Source organism: Polyodon spathula, chromosome 7 (assembly GCF_017654505.1).
Source record: "Polyodon spathula isolate WHYD16114869_AA chromosome 7, ASM1765450v1, whole genome shotgun sequence".
In the NCBI taxonomy this organism is placed as follows: domain Eukaryota; kingdom Metazoa; phylum Chordata; class Actinopteri; order Acipenseriformes; family Polyodontidae; genus Polyodon; species Polyodon spathula.
In genome coordinates this window covers 1,591,129-1,609,721 of record NC_054540.1, presented here as the reverse complement: position 1 = coordinate 1,609,721, position 18,593 = coordinate 1,591,129, and the positions used below count along the sequence as shown (strand labels likewise).

At 41.0% G+C, this 18,593-nt stretch overlaps 1 protein-coding gene across 1 annotated transcript in view; it reads right to left on the bottom strand.

Annotated features, from left to right (window-relative positions):
* Positions 1-4,275: 4,275 nt before the first annotated feature.
* Positions 4,276-18,593, bottom strand: part of LOC121317975 (carboxypeptidase M-like) — a 32,920-nt gene continuing 18,602 nt past the window's right edge. The window contains exons 4-9 of the mRNA XM_041254089.1: positions 12,832-13,004; positions 10,310-10,497; positions 9,845-10,012; positions 8,769-8,921; positions 7,846-7,994; positions 4,276-6,103 (exon numbers count right to left, since the gene is read on the bottom strand). Of these exons, the coding sequence (XP_041110023.1) occupies positions 5,852-6,103; positions 7,846-7,994; positions 8,769-8,921; positions 9,845-10,012; positions 10,310-10,497; positions 12,832-13,004 (1,083 nt within the window). The 3' untranslated portion in view covers positions 4,276-5,851. The remainder of the gene's footprint in view (positions 6,104-7,845; positions 7,995-8,768; positions 8,922-9,844; positions 10,013-10,309; positions 10,498-12,831; positions 13,005-18,593) is intronic.

Genomic DNA, 18,593 nt, shown 5'->3' with positions numbered 1-18,593 from the left:
ATATCTAAAATGCACCTGTTGAATTTCTCCAGTAATCCCAAGATGCTCATTTTGCTTGGAAGTGTGAGATTTGCAGTTAAGGGAAGTCACACCCAAACGGACTCATCATTTGCACGGCTAACTAATGACTCAAATGTAAGTCTGGTACTGCTTTATTTTCTGCCCACAAAACTCCTAATAAAGAATGGGGAGAGATTTGAAGTACTGTAAAACAATAAAGTTTCGCAAGCAAGAAATGTTTGCTAATTTTGCATTTAATCCGCAAAGTTAATGTGCCATGAAATATATTATTCATACATGCGCCGTACATTTAAAAAAAAAAAGTGCCTCATTTATTACAGCAAAAATGGACCTTGAAGGCCATTAGCGAAATTAAGTTGCCCCAAAAAATCCTGTTTAACAGTAGTTGAAAACAGCTGGGGGACTTTCAGTGATCAAAGTGCAAGCTGGTGCCATAAACATTCTATTGGGATACATCTTTCTTATTTACTGATTATATAAAAACCATTAATGCAATAATGCTCTAATGTAATAATTGTCTATAATCACCAAATAATGTATTAACTTAATGTAATAAAAATGTTTGCCTTATAATGTAATAGTTTTATGCATAATGTAGTAACTCAGCTTGCCTGATAATGTGATAACTGCCATGCCAGGGTTTTTTTTTTAAGCCAAACACTTATGTTTTCATGAAACACATGTTGAAAGTTTATAAATGAAAAATACCACCGAAGCTGTTCTACTACTTCAGTTTCAGTTGTCTGTATCTATGGCCATCCATTCCATCCCTTTAAAGTACTTAACAGTTAATTATACTAGTCCAACAACTTTTTTATTATTTTTTACACAGCATTGTTATATAATAAACCGTCATGCTAAATGTTGGCTTACAATACAGCTAAAGAAAAAACAAAATGATAACAATTCACAGGGATGGGTGAAGGCTCCCAGTATAGGCGTTACTTTTTTGATACTTTGCAAATGGTTGTCAACAACTTCGTACTCTTGCCTGGAAATCTATTGAGGTATTTGCTGAATAAGACCAGCAAACACTAGGGGAGCTGTAATATCTGTATGTGCCTTCAATGATAGATCAGATCAAAATTATTACATATAGGGCAAAATATGTATTACATTATTAAGTTATTACATTACAGGCAAAAAATGATTACATTGGAGTTATTGCATTATTGGTTGTTACACTATCATGGCACTAAGTGGTATACATACTGTAACAAAGTAAAAACAGTTTGGTAAATTGCACCTCGCTGACCTGTTCGTGTCATGTTCTTTCCTGTGCAACTTTGTTTCATTATTACAGAGGTGATTATTTCACCCTTCAGCTCCATCCACTCATTTAATATGCCAAAGGGGTTTTATCCTTTTTCAGAAAAGAATTGCTGTAATTTAGAGGTTTCCGATTATCTGGGCTTGCAGAATGTGCTATCCTGCCGAAAACCAAGACACCTTTTCGGTAGGCATTACACATGTATGCAATTGATATTAAGGGGAACATACAGATACATGTTAAAAAAACAAATATATGAATTGAGAATTTCTTGTTTATGCAAATGGAAAAGTTTACATCATAACATGTTCGGCAGGTTCTGGTTGAAGGGGATAGCCAGAGCCTCAATATCCAAGCTTTCCCACCAGGTGGCAGACTTTAACAATAAGCAGGAGTGACGAAGTAAACCTTCTGTAAGAATGTGAATCGACGTTTTGAACGGTGTACATTTCCACACTGAAAGAATAGCTTTTAGATAACGCATTAGTAGGGAGCTTGATTGCTTTGACTGGAAATAACAAAATGCACAAACTTTGCAGCATTTTATTAGCCTAAAAAACACAGCTAATTAAGCTGCAGATTAATTAACATTTTAATAATTCCTTTTCATCAAGATCCTTTAATAATTCTTAGTTTTGTGGCAGTTAACTAATGATAAGTTCCCAACAAGATTCTTGTGGTAAAGACAGCAGTATCATCTACTCTTACAACATGCAACACACATCTAACAAGTGACCAGTCATTGTGCATTATAGTTTTAACGGTAGACATAGATATGTGTCAAGTAAATGATTTACTGTCCTGAGTTACAGACAGAATTTGTTATCGCAGTCACAGACTGGGTGCAACTTCAGCTAGACCTCTCAAGTGCTTTCACAATGGTTTCAACTATCTTAGTCTTTATTCGTGCATCCAGTATAAGTAGGGCCCACAAAAAACAAACAACTGTCAGCCTACAAATTGTATAACCCCCAGCATACCTAAACTAACAGCTCATAATACAGTTAACAGAGTGAGGGTTCCATCTTAACACTCAGCATATCTAAACTAACAGCTCATAATACAGTTAACAAACTGAGGGCTCCATGTTAACACTCAGCCTACAAACTGTATAACCACCAGCATATCTAAACTAACAGCTCATAATACAGTTAACAGAGTGAGGGTTCCATGTTAACACTCAGCATACCTAAACTAACAGCTCATAATACAGTTAACAAACTGAGGGCTCCATGTTAACACTCAGCCTACAAACTGTATAACCACCAGCATATCTAAACTAACAGCTCATAATACAGTTAACAGAGTGAGGGTTCCATGTTAACACTGCTCGTGCTGCAGTTTGCTGGCATTAGCCTTCTCTTATAAACGCATCTTCACCCAGAGTAAACCGAGGAACTCCTATTCCATTGACCTGGCAGGCTTTCTTTAATCCAGCACTGCTTTGGGTTTTATTATCAGGATCAGTACAAGGGAGCAGTGGAGCTGGTAAACAAGGGGCTCTTTATATGATAACACCACCCTGTCTTAAAATAGAATATTTAACAGGCTGATTTTGATCTACTGTTTGAATGGTTCACTATATTTTTTGTCTGTCTGCGAGTGCACTCGATTGTGTTTCCGAGGTGTGGCCAACCCTGTAGATCAATCTTTGTCGTTACATACAAGCTGGGGATGCTGTCTGTGAGAGTGAATAACAAGAAACGTTGCCTGATAAGTGTAGCAAAGCGCTGGGACTGAGGACCACTGTAACAAAACCATGTCATCAGAGAAAACCAAACCAGATCTGACAATGAAATGCATGCACACAACTAAGAGACTCTCAGTGGCACAATAAAAGCAGAGCCGGTAATGTTACTAAGCTGTTTTTTTTTAATTTAGGTTATGAAATAATTGAGGGTTTCAACATGGACTCAGATGGCTCCTGATTTTAAAAGCATTCAGAAACCTTGCTGTTATTACAAGTCAAGCCAAATTGAACAGTTTAATAGCCTGCCCTGAAAGGTGAAAATCAAGGGTATTGCATATCTTTTCATTTCACAGCATGTCATCTGATTGCAGTTTAAATGCAGCTCTGGATTTCCTGTTCACCACTTTGGCTTTTTGAAAGCGAGAGGTCAGAGCTAACGAGGAATTGCATGTATGAAAAGCAGAGATAAGAAGGTCTGGAAGAAAGCAATCTGCTGTGAAGTTCAGTCTGGATATGATTTCTTCATGCGTTGTGTAAAATGGAGCTCCTTATCGTTCTTTTTAAATACAGCATGCATATGCAACTGTGCGTTAAGCTGCTTTGACTAGGAGATCATGAACTGCTCTCCTGTTCTAGTTTTAGACATTTGTAATAAAGGCTAGATCAGCCAGTGTCTATATTAGTAAGCTACAGCGCCAACCGCCAAACTGGTGTGTATTTCCATCAAAACAGAAGGAAACCTGATCCAGAGTTGCAGATCACTAGAGGGTGCTGGGTCTTACTTCTATAAAGACACAGGGGCTGATCTAGCCTGTGTTACATGTATCTTTAGCTGGCAACCAGAACCCAAGAGAAGCTCCTGAGCTTGGCTGAAAGCACCTACACACAGACAGAGACAATGAAATAAAAATCTGAAGCTACAGTACATGCAGAGGTACATCTCTCTTGATCTCATCTTCCTAAAGCATTCCTTTCACCGTCTGGACACAAGTAAAACAGTAAGCCTGCCTGTCAAGCCTGAACTGTGACTGCAGCTTTGCGGCTTGATGTCCCCTTGTTATAAACGAGGTGCAAAGAAAACAAATGCATGTGTTTGTCTGATTCCTTCCTGCTGGTTTTCCAAGGGTGATTGCTTTGAGAGTCTGGTTTGCAATGGTTTAATTGGAGAGTGACTTGATCAGGAGGGGAACGATTAATCTGAGGGCTGGAATGCTTTTGCTTTTCAGACAATAAGATCATCGTCTGAACTTGAGAGGCACTGTGCAGTGTGGAACAGAAACACTCAAAACAGCTGCATTTTGGATCATGTTTATTTAGATCACGTGTTGAAAAAATGCACATTGCAAGGTTTCTTTGCATTTCAACGAATACCGCTGTGAACTGTGAGGTAGTACAAAAGCAAATCATTTTACAAAAGTGTGAAGAACATACGCAGCCTCGTTTAACTTGCTGTCGGAGGATGTCGTTTGCATTACATTTATTCCATACAGCACACTCTTAACATGTGAGGCATTCAAATACAAAGTACAAATTAGTTATCTGCGTATAAAAAATATATTAAAGACAGTACAAAAAGGGAAACTAAAGCTATAACCAGAATGTCTGATTCACACTGATCAAATCTCTGTGTCACTGCACACCTGCAATCGACATAGTGTGCTGTTCCTTTATAACTTGTTTCCTAGCTGTGCTACCCTTTCAAGAAGCCAAGATTTTGCTAAAAATGATTTGGCAGCCAACATTTCTCAGGTAACTGGAGCAACTGCATCGAACATAAGATGCTTGAACATGCAATCTTAAGAAGAGCTAATCTGATCCCTGCTGGAACAGACAAGTAATGCTCAAACTCCAACCTTATGGCCTTCCCAAATCTCATTTACTGTCATTATTGTGGGATCGTGGCTAGCTGATTAGCAGCAATAGGAAGAAGTAACAAAGCTAAACCATAAACAGGCTGACAGACATTCCTGGAGTTAAGGCACACATGTCAATGACATTTTAATGTCACTATTGTAAAGCTTTGTGTCATATTATATATTCATTGTAAGGTTTCTTATAAATGCATTAGTTACATGCTCACTGTATTGCTGAAGCCTGTTATTATTATTAGTATTATTATTATTATTATTATTATAGATAAACATTTATATATAATGCTATTTATAGGTATATAATTGATTGCATAAAGCAGAGCCTTAAACTAAAGTGTTGCTATTACTTCATTTGTTGGTTTGTTTGCTTACAAAGATCGATGTTTTATCATAAATAGACACACAGTTTGGCCCGGCCCTTGGGTATAGAGAGATTTAAAGTTTTCTAACTGTGTATCACGATATTTGTCAATCATTTAGTATTTACACCTATGCTGAGAACACATTTCAAAGCATGTTTTTATCTACATACAGATATATCTACTGGGAAGTGGAGAGTTTATTTATTATTTTTGTAATAGAGGAATAGAAAAATACATTCTGATTAAAAGATGATATTGTTTTCGGGGGGGTGGGGGGTCCAACATTGGCACATTGTGCAGGCTTGGATTTCCAAACGAGAATCCTCAACACATCATGCAGTGAGACTTTCGAAAGTAACAACGAACACGGAAAAGAGACGACACGGTTTGAAATTTCTTTTCTGAATCGGTTTATAAATACAGGTGTGGAGGATTAAACGAAGGTAAGGGTACCTACTTTGTATTTACTAACATGGAGTTAGTTTAACCCACACTGGATTGTGATAAACTGTACCAGGACAGCGGTGGAAAGGGCATCACTGCAACATGGGTCTGTGGCACGGCTTTATACCTGTATACGAAAACAAAGCTAACTAGTCGACTGCTGATTTTGCAAATTGACTACCCCTCCTATCAGCTAGCTGTGGACTAGTCCACTCATTGCCGCAGCCCCAGCTAGGGCTAGTAGGATAGCGAAGTGAAGAGCCTGAAGTGAGGCTGCTGTGTTGTCGCTGTTGTGGTCTGCGGTGGTGCAGGATTCTGCAGCAACAGTCTCTGAGGTAGGGGAGTTGCTTCGGAAAACAAAGTCGTATTTCAAGGCAGAGAAGCTGGCCGGCCCGTTCGGGATTTGCAGAGTCTTTTTCATCGGTTCGCTTCCAGGTACGGTCACCTGAAAGAAAACAGGAAGGAGAAGTTAGTGTTTGAACCAATCCCCACTCACCAGCCCAGAAACTGCTGAGAGGTTCAAATGTGCAGAACATCACTCGCTCCCCTCGGTGCTTCAGTACGTCACTGTAAAATCAGACTAAATCAAATGCCTCATTTCCATGTGTACCATGACAGTGTGTAAAACCCATGCTGCTCCATTATCAAACTGGGGCTGCCTCCGGGGCCATCTGCAGTTCAGGTCGGTTTTTTTGTATAATTGCTGTTTGCCAATTAGTTCACTCCCCTCTAATACTTCCCTGACAGTATCATACAGTATATTCACATGTTCTGCCTAGGTATGGTTTTATTTTCTTTCTGCAGTCATGGGTTTTAAATCTATTTAATCCCAGTGGCAGATGGAAACATAGTGTTTTATATATTTAATTACATAAATAATACAAAAAAATAGGCAATGAATGTTGAATGTCTTTGGAATACTTGTATCTAGCGGTCACAGTAAATAAAATAAATACATTTTTGTTTTACATTTTACATTTAAGACCATTTGTAATTACAATGTTTGATGTTTTTCATCCAGTTTTCTAACTAAAGCATGAAAGCAGTCAATTAAATAATGTTTGTAGTTCTGCTCTGTTTCTTTCAATGGCAAATTAAACTCCATAGAATGCAGTGAACTCACCTCTAGCCACAGCAGACAGGAAACAAACAGACTGAGAACAAGTGGGACAAGCAAGACCAATCAACAACTTTGCCACTAAAATCAGAGTACAGGCAATCATCAATCCAACCAATCACAAGCGAGACCCATCAACAACTCTGCCACTAAAATCAGAGTACAGGCAATCATCAATCCAACCAATCACAAGTGAGACCCATCAACAACTCTGCCACTAAAACCAGAGTACAGGTACCCTTCAATCCAACCAATCACAAGCGAGACCCATCAACAACTCTGCCACTAAAATCAGAGTACAGGCACCCTTCAATCCAACCAATCACAAGCGAGACCCATCAACAACTCTGCCACTAAAATCAGAATACAGGCACCCTTCAATCCAACCAATCACAAGCAAGACCCATCAACAACTCTGCCACTAAAATCAGCAATCAATCATCAGCCCAACCAATTGGAAGCAGGCCATTGTGCCCTCAGGGACCTGTGTTAAGGAAGAATGTCTGTAACAAGTCTGATCCTTACAGCACCTACACATCTCTAACATGCACGCAGGTCCCACCACTATGCTCTGCAGGGCATGCTGGGGTACAAGAATAACTGAACTGTCTCATGCATAGCTCAGTGTCAGTCAAGTCTCAGATCTCTCATGCATAGCTCAGTGTCAGTCAAGTCTCAGATCTCTCATGCATAGCTCAGTGTTAGTCAAGTCTCCGATCTCTCATGCATAGCTCAGTGTCAGTCAAGTCTCAGTGGAGCTCTTATCAAAGTTGTGATTTATTTCAAGTGGTTTCACCAGCACTTCCTGGCAAGAATAACCTGTTTGTCACACCAGACACATGCAGTACAATGGTGTTGTTTTCAAGGCATCAGAGAAGAGTCTTTCTGACAAAGTGAAAACTACAAACATTTTTTTCACGAGGGAAATTATGTTTTACGAGAATTCTGGAAGGATGTACTATAACTATAAAACTGGTAAAAAAAAAAAAAAAAATCCAGACTGGCAAACTCAGCAGACTTACAATGTTTAAATACACAAGACCAGTGTGTACCTGTAGCTCTTTCCTTACCACAAATGTGTAAGTCCCGGGTAGCAGGAGTCTGTAGTATTCCCCGTGCTTGTTGGTTTTGTACGGGCAAATGTTGTTCCTCCCTTGAACTTCCACCACTGCACTTGGGATCGGATTTCCATCAACATCTAAGACCTGGCCCTTGACACCTGCCAATGGGATTAGAAAGCATTACTGTAATTAAAAGTCTGTGGCTGTGGGTCGGTACTGCCAGCTGCCCCTGTCTGAACAGAGCTTTCATGCCTAATTCCGACACCCCAGACTGCATTCGCTCACTCAGAACCAGCACAATCATTGGAAGCTTTGCTTTTCCTCATTTCTCTTACTATTTCATGGCGTTGGCAATCATCCTGCGCAGTTCAGGGTTCTTTTGCCCCCATTGATCTCTAGATCTGCCTTTCCATGGCTTTGAACTGCTCTGCAGTCGTCAGGAGCATCTCAAGTGTGTAAACTAAGCAGACATTCTCCTTCCATTCCAGCCATGTGACCATGTCACTCGTCAACACTGTCACCCCATGTACTCTGCGTCTCTCGCTCGCATTATCACACGATCTGAATCGAATGAGGAAGGGTGTTGCACTTAATGATAATAATAATAAAAATCACATTTGAAGGTACACTTTCAATTGGTGTTTTTTTTTTCTTTTTCTAACCAGGTATAAAACGTTTCATGAGTCAAAAATCCAGCCTGGCAAAAAAAGGCTTACATTTCCGTAACCCAGCGAAAAATAAAAAGTTGTATCTCACTGAACCTATTCTGTTTAATCACCTTCAAACAATTAATGAAAAAAAACATAAGACCATATACAGGCTCTTAATATCAGTGTGGTTCCGTATAGCTGTCTGGCTTGCTCCCCTTCCCATCTGCACGAGACTGCCTGGCTTCCTCCTATATTTGATTAGTTCAGTGAAGTGACTCTCACCCAGGTGGACCTGCTGCATGTACGCCAGCAGGGCAGCTCTGTTCTCCTGCCAGAAGCCTGCGAGCTGATCTGCTGGAGGGTATTTGCAGCAAGACAGCTCCAGTGTTATTTCAAAGCACTGCCCATAGACGTAGTTATAATCCTGCATGCCACCTGAAACGAAACGCAAACGAACCCTGAAACTTTCAAACCAAACCAGGTTTGCTGTGGTGAGACATGAGCTTCAGAGAGCACCACATTGCATTCCAGTCCTGTTTATTAACAACGCATCTTCATATTTTAGGTCAATGAGAGGTAATTCATTCGTTGGTTCCTTGGTGTGCTTGAAAGCCTGTAATAAGACATTTTATAGTTATTTTGGTCAATATAAATATCATAAAACAAACAGTCCCCGTCTGTCTTTGAACATTTCTCTTACTGATAAAATAGTTTGTTAAAAAACAAGATTTCAAAAGCAAGTTAAACACGTGTGCCAGTGTGTGGAATGGTTTGGTAATCTCCTGCTGTGTGACACTGCATTCTGTACAGTAACGCATGCTGTAACCTGGGCAACGAAGGCACCAACTACAGTATGATGCTCTTAACTGGTAAAAATCAGAGCACAAAAAATAAAACACACTTCAGTAATTACATTGTGGAATTGTTTAACAAAAGCTGAGGAACACTCAGTCTCAACTTCTCAAACTCACACTTCTTTAAAGCCTAGTTCTTATCTAGGTTTTGTAAACAGTTCCAATAGTGGATTTAAAATTTATTCTTGTGTTTAAACACACTCCCGAAGTGCAGAGAAGGTTTACAAACAGCATTAAAACTAAAGAAAATTCTTCATTGCTAGTAATGACTGTATTTCACAGTCGAGCAAAATAACCTTGTGTTATCAAATCAATTACCTTTCATGATGAAGGGACAGTGGTCGTGGCAACTCTTGCCTCAACCCTGATCTCATGCCTGTTGTCCTAAATTGCATGGTGGTTTTATGGTGTAGTTTAAAAGGTAAGAAACAGGAAAGGCCAGTGAACCAGACCCCTGCAACACCTTCTGTAGCCCCCCACCCCCCCACCCCCCCAGTGACTTACCTATTACAGTGTACCACTGGTATCCGTTTGTTATTCCATCTGGGAAAGTTGAAGAGCCACACTGAGTGCCCGTGTGCATTGTAGTGTGGTTATAGGAGTACGTTTTAGCAAGATGTACATAAACGTCATGATCTGGGGAGCGACTCTCTCCATTAACCAGCTCGCTTCCTGTTACAAACACAAGACAAAGCAGTCAGCCTCAGGTTTGCGTTTAACAGCCAGTAACAGCAATTCTACGCCAACGGCTGTAGCACTTGCGCTTAAAAACACTTAAAACCATCTGAAATGCGTACAGAATACAAACACCCTGGACTGAGGTCTCTTCTTCAGGTGAAAAGTGGGAACTGATGGCAAACAAAGTTCCTCTTACAGGCAGTAGTTCAGGTAAAAACTATCGAAAATGCATGGCTTATCCTAGTGAAGTGTGTCCCGCTGGCTGCATTGCTAACAGTTTATGCACGGCACCTCCGTTGCTGTTGTCGTACGGATAGCTGGCTACGACGGTCCCGCCATGTAGATTGGCAGAGAGCACAAAGCTCTCGCTCTGGATCCAGTCCATCACTGCCTGCGTCTCGGGCTGCACGCGGGAGGAAGCGGCCGTTGAGAAGGTGTCTGGAAAGTTTCTGTTCAGGTCCACGCTGTTTCTGTTGTACCTGTAAACGAGACGTCAGGGGATGAGGGGACAGGGGACTGCAGTGCGAGATGGGAAGAGCCTTGATAATCACTCTCCTGGTGTTCTGAACACAAACCAAGGTGGACAGCGGGCGTGTGGTCAACAGCTAGCTCACCCCAACCCCCTTACAGTGTTAAAATAGCAAATCCCAAACTTGGATTCAGAAAAAATGTGATACAGATTACAATCAGTGATCCGAACAGACTGTAATCTGAACAGGGTCAGGGGTCATGTCGGCCTCAATGCTTTGGATTTGTGGGCTGGTTTGTGAGAAGGGGGGGAGTTTGTGCTGGGATAGTGATGCAGTGTGTTATGAGAACGGGGGGAGTTTGTGCTGGGATAGTGATGCAGTGTGTTATGAGAAAGGAGGGAGTCTGTGCTGGGATAGTGATGCAGTGTGTTTTTTGAACGGGGGGAGTTTGTGCTGGGATAGTGATGCAGTGTGTTATGAGAACGGGGGGAGTTTGTGCTGGGATAGTGATGCAGTGTGTTATGAGAACGGAGGGAGTCTGTGCTGGGATAGTGATGCAGTGTGTTATGAGAACGGGGGGAGTTTGTGCTGGGATAGTGATGCAGTGTGTTATGAGAACGGGGGGAGTTTGTGCTGGGATAGTGATGCAGTGTGTTATGAGAACGGGGGGAGTTTGTGCTGGGATAGTGATGCAGTGTTATGAGAACAGAGGGAGTTTGTGTAATCCTCTACTGTTGGGAGTCCTGGAAATAAAACTATGGGGCCAAGATAAAAAAAATCAAAAACTTCACACAGGCCTTTTGTTTGTGGCAGTGGAATCTGTCTGGGTTATAAATTTTGTTTTATTTAAAGCAGGTTTGTGTTAGAAGGCAGGCACATCACTGCCCCCTAGTGCCACTCACAATGCTATAGCCAAAATACTTCCACCCTGGCACGGAACCACACACCTACTGGATTAAAACAGGTTTGTACCACCAGTGGTACTGGGATTCAAACAGATGAAGACAAATAGTAATCCTGTAAAGACTCTATTGTTCTATTTTAAAGAGACCCCATGATTATCAGCTCCACTGCTCCCGGGTGCTGATCTCGACAATAAAGCCTAAAGCAATGCTGAATTAAAGAAAGCCTGGCAGGTCAGTACAATAAGAGTTCCCCTGTTTACTTTGGGTGTTTAAAAGGGAAGGTGAATGACAGTAAACTGCAGTATAACAATGAAAAGCCAGCTTGGGGAATGGGTTTCATTGTCAGCGTATTCCAAGCACACCCTAATGTTTCCTGGATGCTCAGCTATTATTAAGATGAGGTTTTGCGATTGTTTACTCGGATGGTTTTATCTGATGACGGTGAGTCCACATGCTCTCCCGTGCCTGGTCCATTTCCCTTGCTGTCTTCCCAATGCACTGTAAGGCTTGTATGATTTATCTTTTTACTTTGAAGACATATTATCTCATTGTACTTCATTTACAGTCTGTTACTCAGCATAAGCCATGGCTCATGTTAATTAAGAAATATGTTTAAAATTTGATACAAGCTTTAATTTCTTCTGTGATAGATTATTGTAATAACTTGTTTGCTGGCCTTCCAGATGTTAAATTAAATAGGCTTCAATTGGTTCACAATGCTGCTGCCAGAATGCTTACTCATGCTCTGTGATTCCAACATGTCACTCCAGTACTGTCATCCTTGCACTGGCTAACAGTGAGCTTTAGAATTGATTTTCAAACCATGCTTACTACCCGTCTACAAGGTCCCATGACTACCAGCTCTACTGATCAATCCTAAAGCAGTGCTGGATTAAAGCAAGCCTGCCAGGTCAATGGAATAGGAGTTCCTTGGTTTACTCTGGGTGAAGATGTGTTTATAAGAGAAGGCTAATGTCAGGAAATTACATTACAACAATGAAAAGCCAGCTCGAGGAATGGTCAAAGAGTTTTAGAATTGATCTGTAAACTATGCTTACTGCTGTACCTACCTGCTACATGTAGGTCCTTAATAATCCTGTGCCATCTAATCTTCAAGATCAACTGGTTCCCTGTCTGCACTGCTCCTTGAGATCACTGACCTACTGCTGATTCCAAAACGGCAGCTCAAATAGGCTGGGGTGAAAGAGGAACTTTTAATAGTTAGCTCTGGAATTCACCACTGTCATTTACATCATTGAACTAGAGTTTTGTTTTCAGATTTTTTCAGGCAGAAATAAATACAGACTAGCGTGCACTTGCTGATGTTTGATTTTCAGCATATTCGTCCTGTTATTAATTGACAGCAGCGGTACTCAGATCCACTGCCCCGCTGTGTGTCAGTGGCTCTGTTTGTCTTCATATCAGGAGGAGGTCTCACCTTCCTTTGGAGAAAATACAGTCAGGGGGCGCCGAAGCCTCAAACCCATCTGGGTTCATCGAAGGCAGGATGTGAAGGCGACAGCTGTCAATCAGCCTGGTGACGGTGGAATCTGTCCTGTAGTTTTTCACCAGGTAGTCTATCAAATGCAATAGCATTTCTCTGCCAACCACCTGGAAATCCAAAAAAAATATTACAACACTGTATATATAATATTATTTATTAATCGTTTCTAATCCCAACTGTTTTTTAATACTGCCAACATTAAAGAAAATGTAATAACCATCCTTTTTAAACCCTTTTTTTACCACTTGTTTGTATAACATTAGCTTTCTCAAAAGCACCACTTTTTTTGGACTCACATAGCAATGTATTTTGCAACCACACTATCATTTTAACAAATTAATTTCCTGTGTAGCAGCTATCATGGCCCCAGTCTAGGACTCGGTGTGGTATAGTAGGGTAGGATTTTAATGCTGCACCTGTGGCACAGGAAGTTAGTTAGTGGTGTTATTGCTGCACACGCTGGCTTGATTATACTTACAGACTGTGCTTAAAGAAAGGGGATTTGACTTACAGATGTTTCCATTGAGTCCAATATGTACAGTTAACCCTACCCGGGGTATGTGTAGCACACAGGGGGTGGCATTCATCTATAAGATCCTTGCACTACAATATCTATACATTTTGGATATGCATTACGTGATGTGTAGCACACAGGGGGTGGCATTCATCTATAAGATCAATGTTATGGGTACTGTTAATGGGATAAGGCCTTGCACTACAATATCTATACATTTTGGATATGCATTACGTGTAAACATTTTATTGAAAAAAGTCTGAATAACTAACTCATTAAGTAAGCAATTAAAATAAGCTGAAATGTTTTGTTGATTGTAAATCCTACCCGGTCAGTCGTGATGACTATATAACTTAGTTATCCCTGAAGAAAGTTTCCCACAGTAAAAGCAAAGTGTAATAAAGCAGAGTGGAAGCATGGTAAAGTATATAAATAACCAGGTAAACCATGGTAAATGCATGATATAATCATTGGAAAACCATGGGAAACTGTGACAATACCATGGAAAACTCTTAGGGTTGCAATGAAGCCACTCCAGCAACTATAACTATTAGAAATGCCTCACAGTGTTTATTAAGGAGGTGAATCATGTTCACATTTCTGAACGCAGCCAGGGAACTGTTTAGTTTAAAAGGCATTAAGGTGTCACATCCTTCTAAGCAATTCAGTACACATTTCTACCTGAACTATAGTCCTTTCCCATATTCATTAAGAGTGTAAGGAACACAAATCCTCTGTCACAGCCATAAATTCAAAACAAGAGCCATCAGTATGATGAAAAACCAAGGAGCATGATGTACAGCAACAGTGTGTACAGAACAGCTTCATGAAAACCAAGGAGCATGATATACAGCAACAGTGTGTACAGAACAGCTTCATGAAAACCAAGGAGCATGATGTACAGCAACAGTGTGCACAGAACAGCTTCATGAAAACCAAGGAGCATGATGTACAGCAACAGCGTGCACAGAACAGCTTCACGAAAACCAAGGAGCATGATGTACAGCAACAGTGTGTACAGAACAGCTTCATGAAAACCAAGGAGCATGATGTACAGCAACAGTGTGCACAGAACAGCTTCATGAAAACCAAGGAGCATGATGTACAGCAACAGTGTGTACAGAACAGCTTCATGAAAACCAAGGAGCATGATGTACAGCAACAGTGTGTACAGAACAGCTTCATGAAAACCAAGGAGCATGATGTACAGCAACAGTGTGCACAGAACAGCTTCATGAAAACCAAGGAGCATGATGTACAGCAACAGTGTGCACAGAACAGCTTCATGAAAACCAAGGAGCATGATGTACAGCAACAGTGTGCACAGAACAGCTTCATGAAAACCAAGGAGCATGATGTACAGCAACAGTGTGCACAGAACAGCTTCATGAAAACCAAGGAGCATGATGTACAGCAACAGTGTGCACAGAACAGCTTCATGAAAACCAAGGAGCATGATGTACAGCAACAGTGTGCACAGAACAGCTTCATGAAAACCAAGGAGCATGATGTACAGCAACAGTGTGTACAGAACAGCTTCATGAAAACCAAGGAGCATGATGTACAGCAACAGTGTGTACAGAACAGCTTCATGAAAACCAAGGAGCATGATGTACAGCAACAGTGTGTACAGAACAGCTTCATGAAAACCAAGGAGCATGATGTACAGCAACAGTGTGTACAGAACAGCTTCATGAAAACCAAGGATCATGATGTACAGCAACAGTGTGTACAGAACAGCTTCATGAAAACCAAGGAGCATGATGTACAGCAACAGTGTGTACAGAACAGCTTCATGAAAACCAAGGAGCATGATGTACAGCAACAGTGTGCACAGAACAGCTTCATGAAAACCAAGGAGCATGATGTACAGCAACAGTGTGTACAGAACAGCTTCATGAAAACCAAGGAGCATGATGTACAGCAACAGTGTGCACAGAACAGCTTCATGAAAACCAAGGAGCATGATGTACAGCAACAGTGTGTACAGAACAGCTTCATGAAAACCAAGGAGCATGATGTACAGCAACAGTGTGTACAGAACAGCTTCATGAAAACCAAGGAGCATGATGTACCACAACAGTGTGTACAGAACAGCTTCATGAAAACCAAGGAGCATGATGTACAGCAACAGTGTGTACAGAACAGCTTCATGAAAACCAAGGAGCATGATGTACAGCAACAGTGTGTACAGAACAGCTTCATGAAAACCAAGGAGCATGATGTACAGCAACAGTGTGCACAGAACAGCTTCATGAAAACCAAGGATCATGATGTACAGCAACAGTGTGTACAGAACAGCTTCATGAAAACCAAGGAGCATGATGTACAGCAACAGTGTGTACAGAACAGCTTCATGAAAACCAAGGAGCATGATGTACAGCAACAGTGTGCACAGAACAGCTTCATGAAAACCAAGGAGCATGATGTACAGCAACAGTGTGTACAGAACAGCTTCATGAAAACCAAGGAGCATGATGTACAGCAACAGTGTGTACAGAACAGCTTCATGAAAACCAAGGAGCATGATGTACAGCAACAGTGTATAAAGAACAGCTTCATGAAAACCAAGGAGCATGATGTACAGCAACAGTGTGCACAGAACAGCTTCATGAAAACCAAGGAGCATGATGTACAGCAACAGTGTGTACAGAACAGCTTCATGAAAACCAAGGAGCATGATGTACAGCAACAGTGTGTACAGAACAGCTTCATGAAAACCAAGGAGCATGATGTACAGCAACAGTGTATAAAGAACAGCTTCATGAAAACCAAGGAGCATGATGTACAGCAACAGTGTGTACAGAACAGCTTCATGAAAACCAAGGAGCATGATGTACAGCAACAGTGTGCACAGAACAGCTTCATGAAAACCAAGGAGCATGATGTACAGCAACAGTGTGTACAGAACAGCTTCATGAAAACCAAGGAGCATTCTGGCAGTGTGAGTTCTTTTTGGTATTGAGCAATTTTTCTGCTCAACAGATGTGGGTCGTTTAATAAATCCAAAAGTGATTAAACTAAAAAAAGCAAACAAACAAAGCCAAGAATTCTGAAGAGCTGGTCGAGGTTACTTTCCTGTAAGAGGCTGTCACCACAGCGCACATGGAAACAATCTTCACGGTTTCGAGTTAAACTCTTAAAGCTCATTTTGATCTATAAATGCCATGGGGCTTGGGAACTACCTATAAGAAAAACTAATTCTGTTGCAGTAGTGGAAACACCTATTTCACATAAGAACATAAGAAAGTTTACGAACAAGAGGAAGCCCTTCAGCCCACCTAGTCTCGTCCTGTTCCTCGTACCTCATTGATCTCAGAACTTTTAACAAGTTGGGTCAAAGAATCCAAGTGTTTCTGCCTCAACAACATGACTGGGTAGCCCATTCCATACATCCCTACAAAATACAACAGTGCCACATATATAAAGAAGTCTTTTATTTTTTACTTCTTCATGTATTTGTTTAATGTTCTGGGAAAGTAATGCAAGCACTGTCTTGTTAACAAGAACCTTCTGTGACCAGGCAGCATAGTCTAATACTAGTCTAAAACATAATGCAGCAGAGCCATTCGAACAACAGGTACAAAACTATGCAGGTGCTCAGCTGGTGAAGCACAAGCACAGGGCGTGTCTGGACAGAGTTTCCCATACTATGGAACACATTACCGGTATTCTGAGAACAAGACAAGACTACTGAACTGGACAAAAGTATTCTGCCACTTCAGAGACCCACAACTTCTTTCAACAGACAGCAGCTGCTGGCTTCAATTTTGACTCATTTCAGGAGTACTAATCACATGAGTAATACAAGTCTCATTCGTCTTCACAAAGTGAAATTTATGCTTCAAGGGGCAGCTGGATCTGGATGTTGTTAAGAGCATTTCTTTTTTTTTTTGAATGCGTGTGTTCCTCCTCTATGTTATAGAATGAGCCAAGTTACCATGAGGTAAAATAAAGGACCTGGACTTTTTAATTTGCTGTTGAACACTTACAAGTCTGTTTGTGGTATTTCTCCAATTTTAAGGTCACTAGATTGGCTTCCCATGAAGCAGCTAAAGCATTGATTTCAAAACGCTGCTCCTCCCTTTCAAGGATGTTCATGGTTGTGGCCCTGCCTGTCTGCATGAGTTACTTATTCCCTATAAACCAGCTCGTACTTTCAGATTGGCAAGCAATGGTCACTTGGTCATTCCAGGAATGTGACTAGACCCTGTGGAGCGAGGGCTTCTAGACCCTGTGGAGTGAGGGCTTCTAGACCCGATGGAGCCAGGGCTTCTAGACCCGGTGGAGCCGGGGCTTCTAGACCCGGTGGAGCCGGGGCTTCTAGTGTTTAAGCTCCTTCAGTTTGGAACTTCAGTATCCGGAACGCTGAGTCTGTCACTATTTTTAAATCTAAGCTCAAAGCATCACTCTGATTTGGCCTTTCACTAGAGAGCAGTTTGGAACTCAGGTGGCTTGCTGTGTATTATTGTACAGCAGCCTGGGATGCCTGCACATGAAGGATGTTATAAAAATTAAATTGGTATGGCATATGGTATGGTATGGTACACATTATTAACCACCTGTTTTATTTATTTATTTTGAAAAAGCGAATTAAAACAATTAGGTTCAGTTAGACAGCAATTTCCCATTCAGCAACAGTGGGGCTCATTGAGTTGATCTAAATAGGGGCCAATCTAAAAACCGCCATGGTTTAATTCTGTAGAGCATGTTTGGGTTGAAAAGGAAGGGTCTGGTTTGTTCTCTTTTTTTTATATATTGAAACGGTTGCGATATTTAGATTCGTCATTGTTAAGACAAATTGACTAGACCCAGCATGTCTAATTTGTATTCCAATATACCCCTTACAAACTTCTCTCATAGCAACTACACATATAGAGGCAAATGCAGCAGGAATGCACATGCTTCCAGGGGCATCTCCACATAAAGCCAGTCCTAACCTTTAATCACAGCTTTACCCCAAACCTTTACCTTAACCCTAACTGTACATTTACTATCAGACTGCAAAGCTGCTGTCATCCCCCCCATGCGTGACAAACACAAATAAACTACAATGAACTTAGTGTTAGTATGAGGGAATCATATATAAACATTGAACAAATAATGACATTTAACCATCCTCAGAGATCGCAAACAAGAAGGAGACAAGTAGCACACTCCAGTTAGTTACACCTGCTGAAAC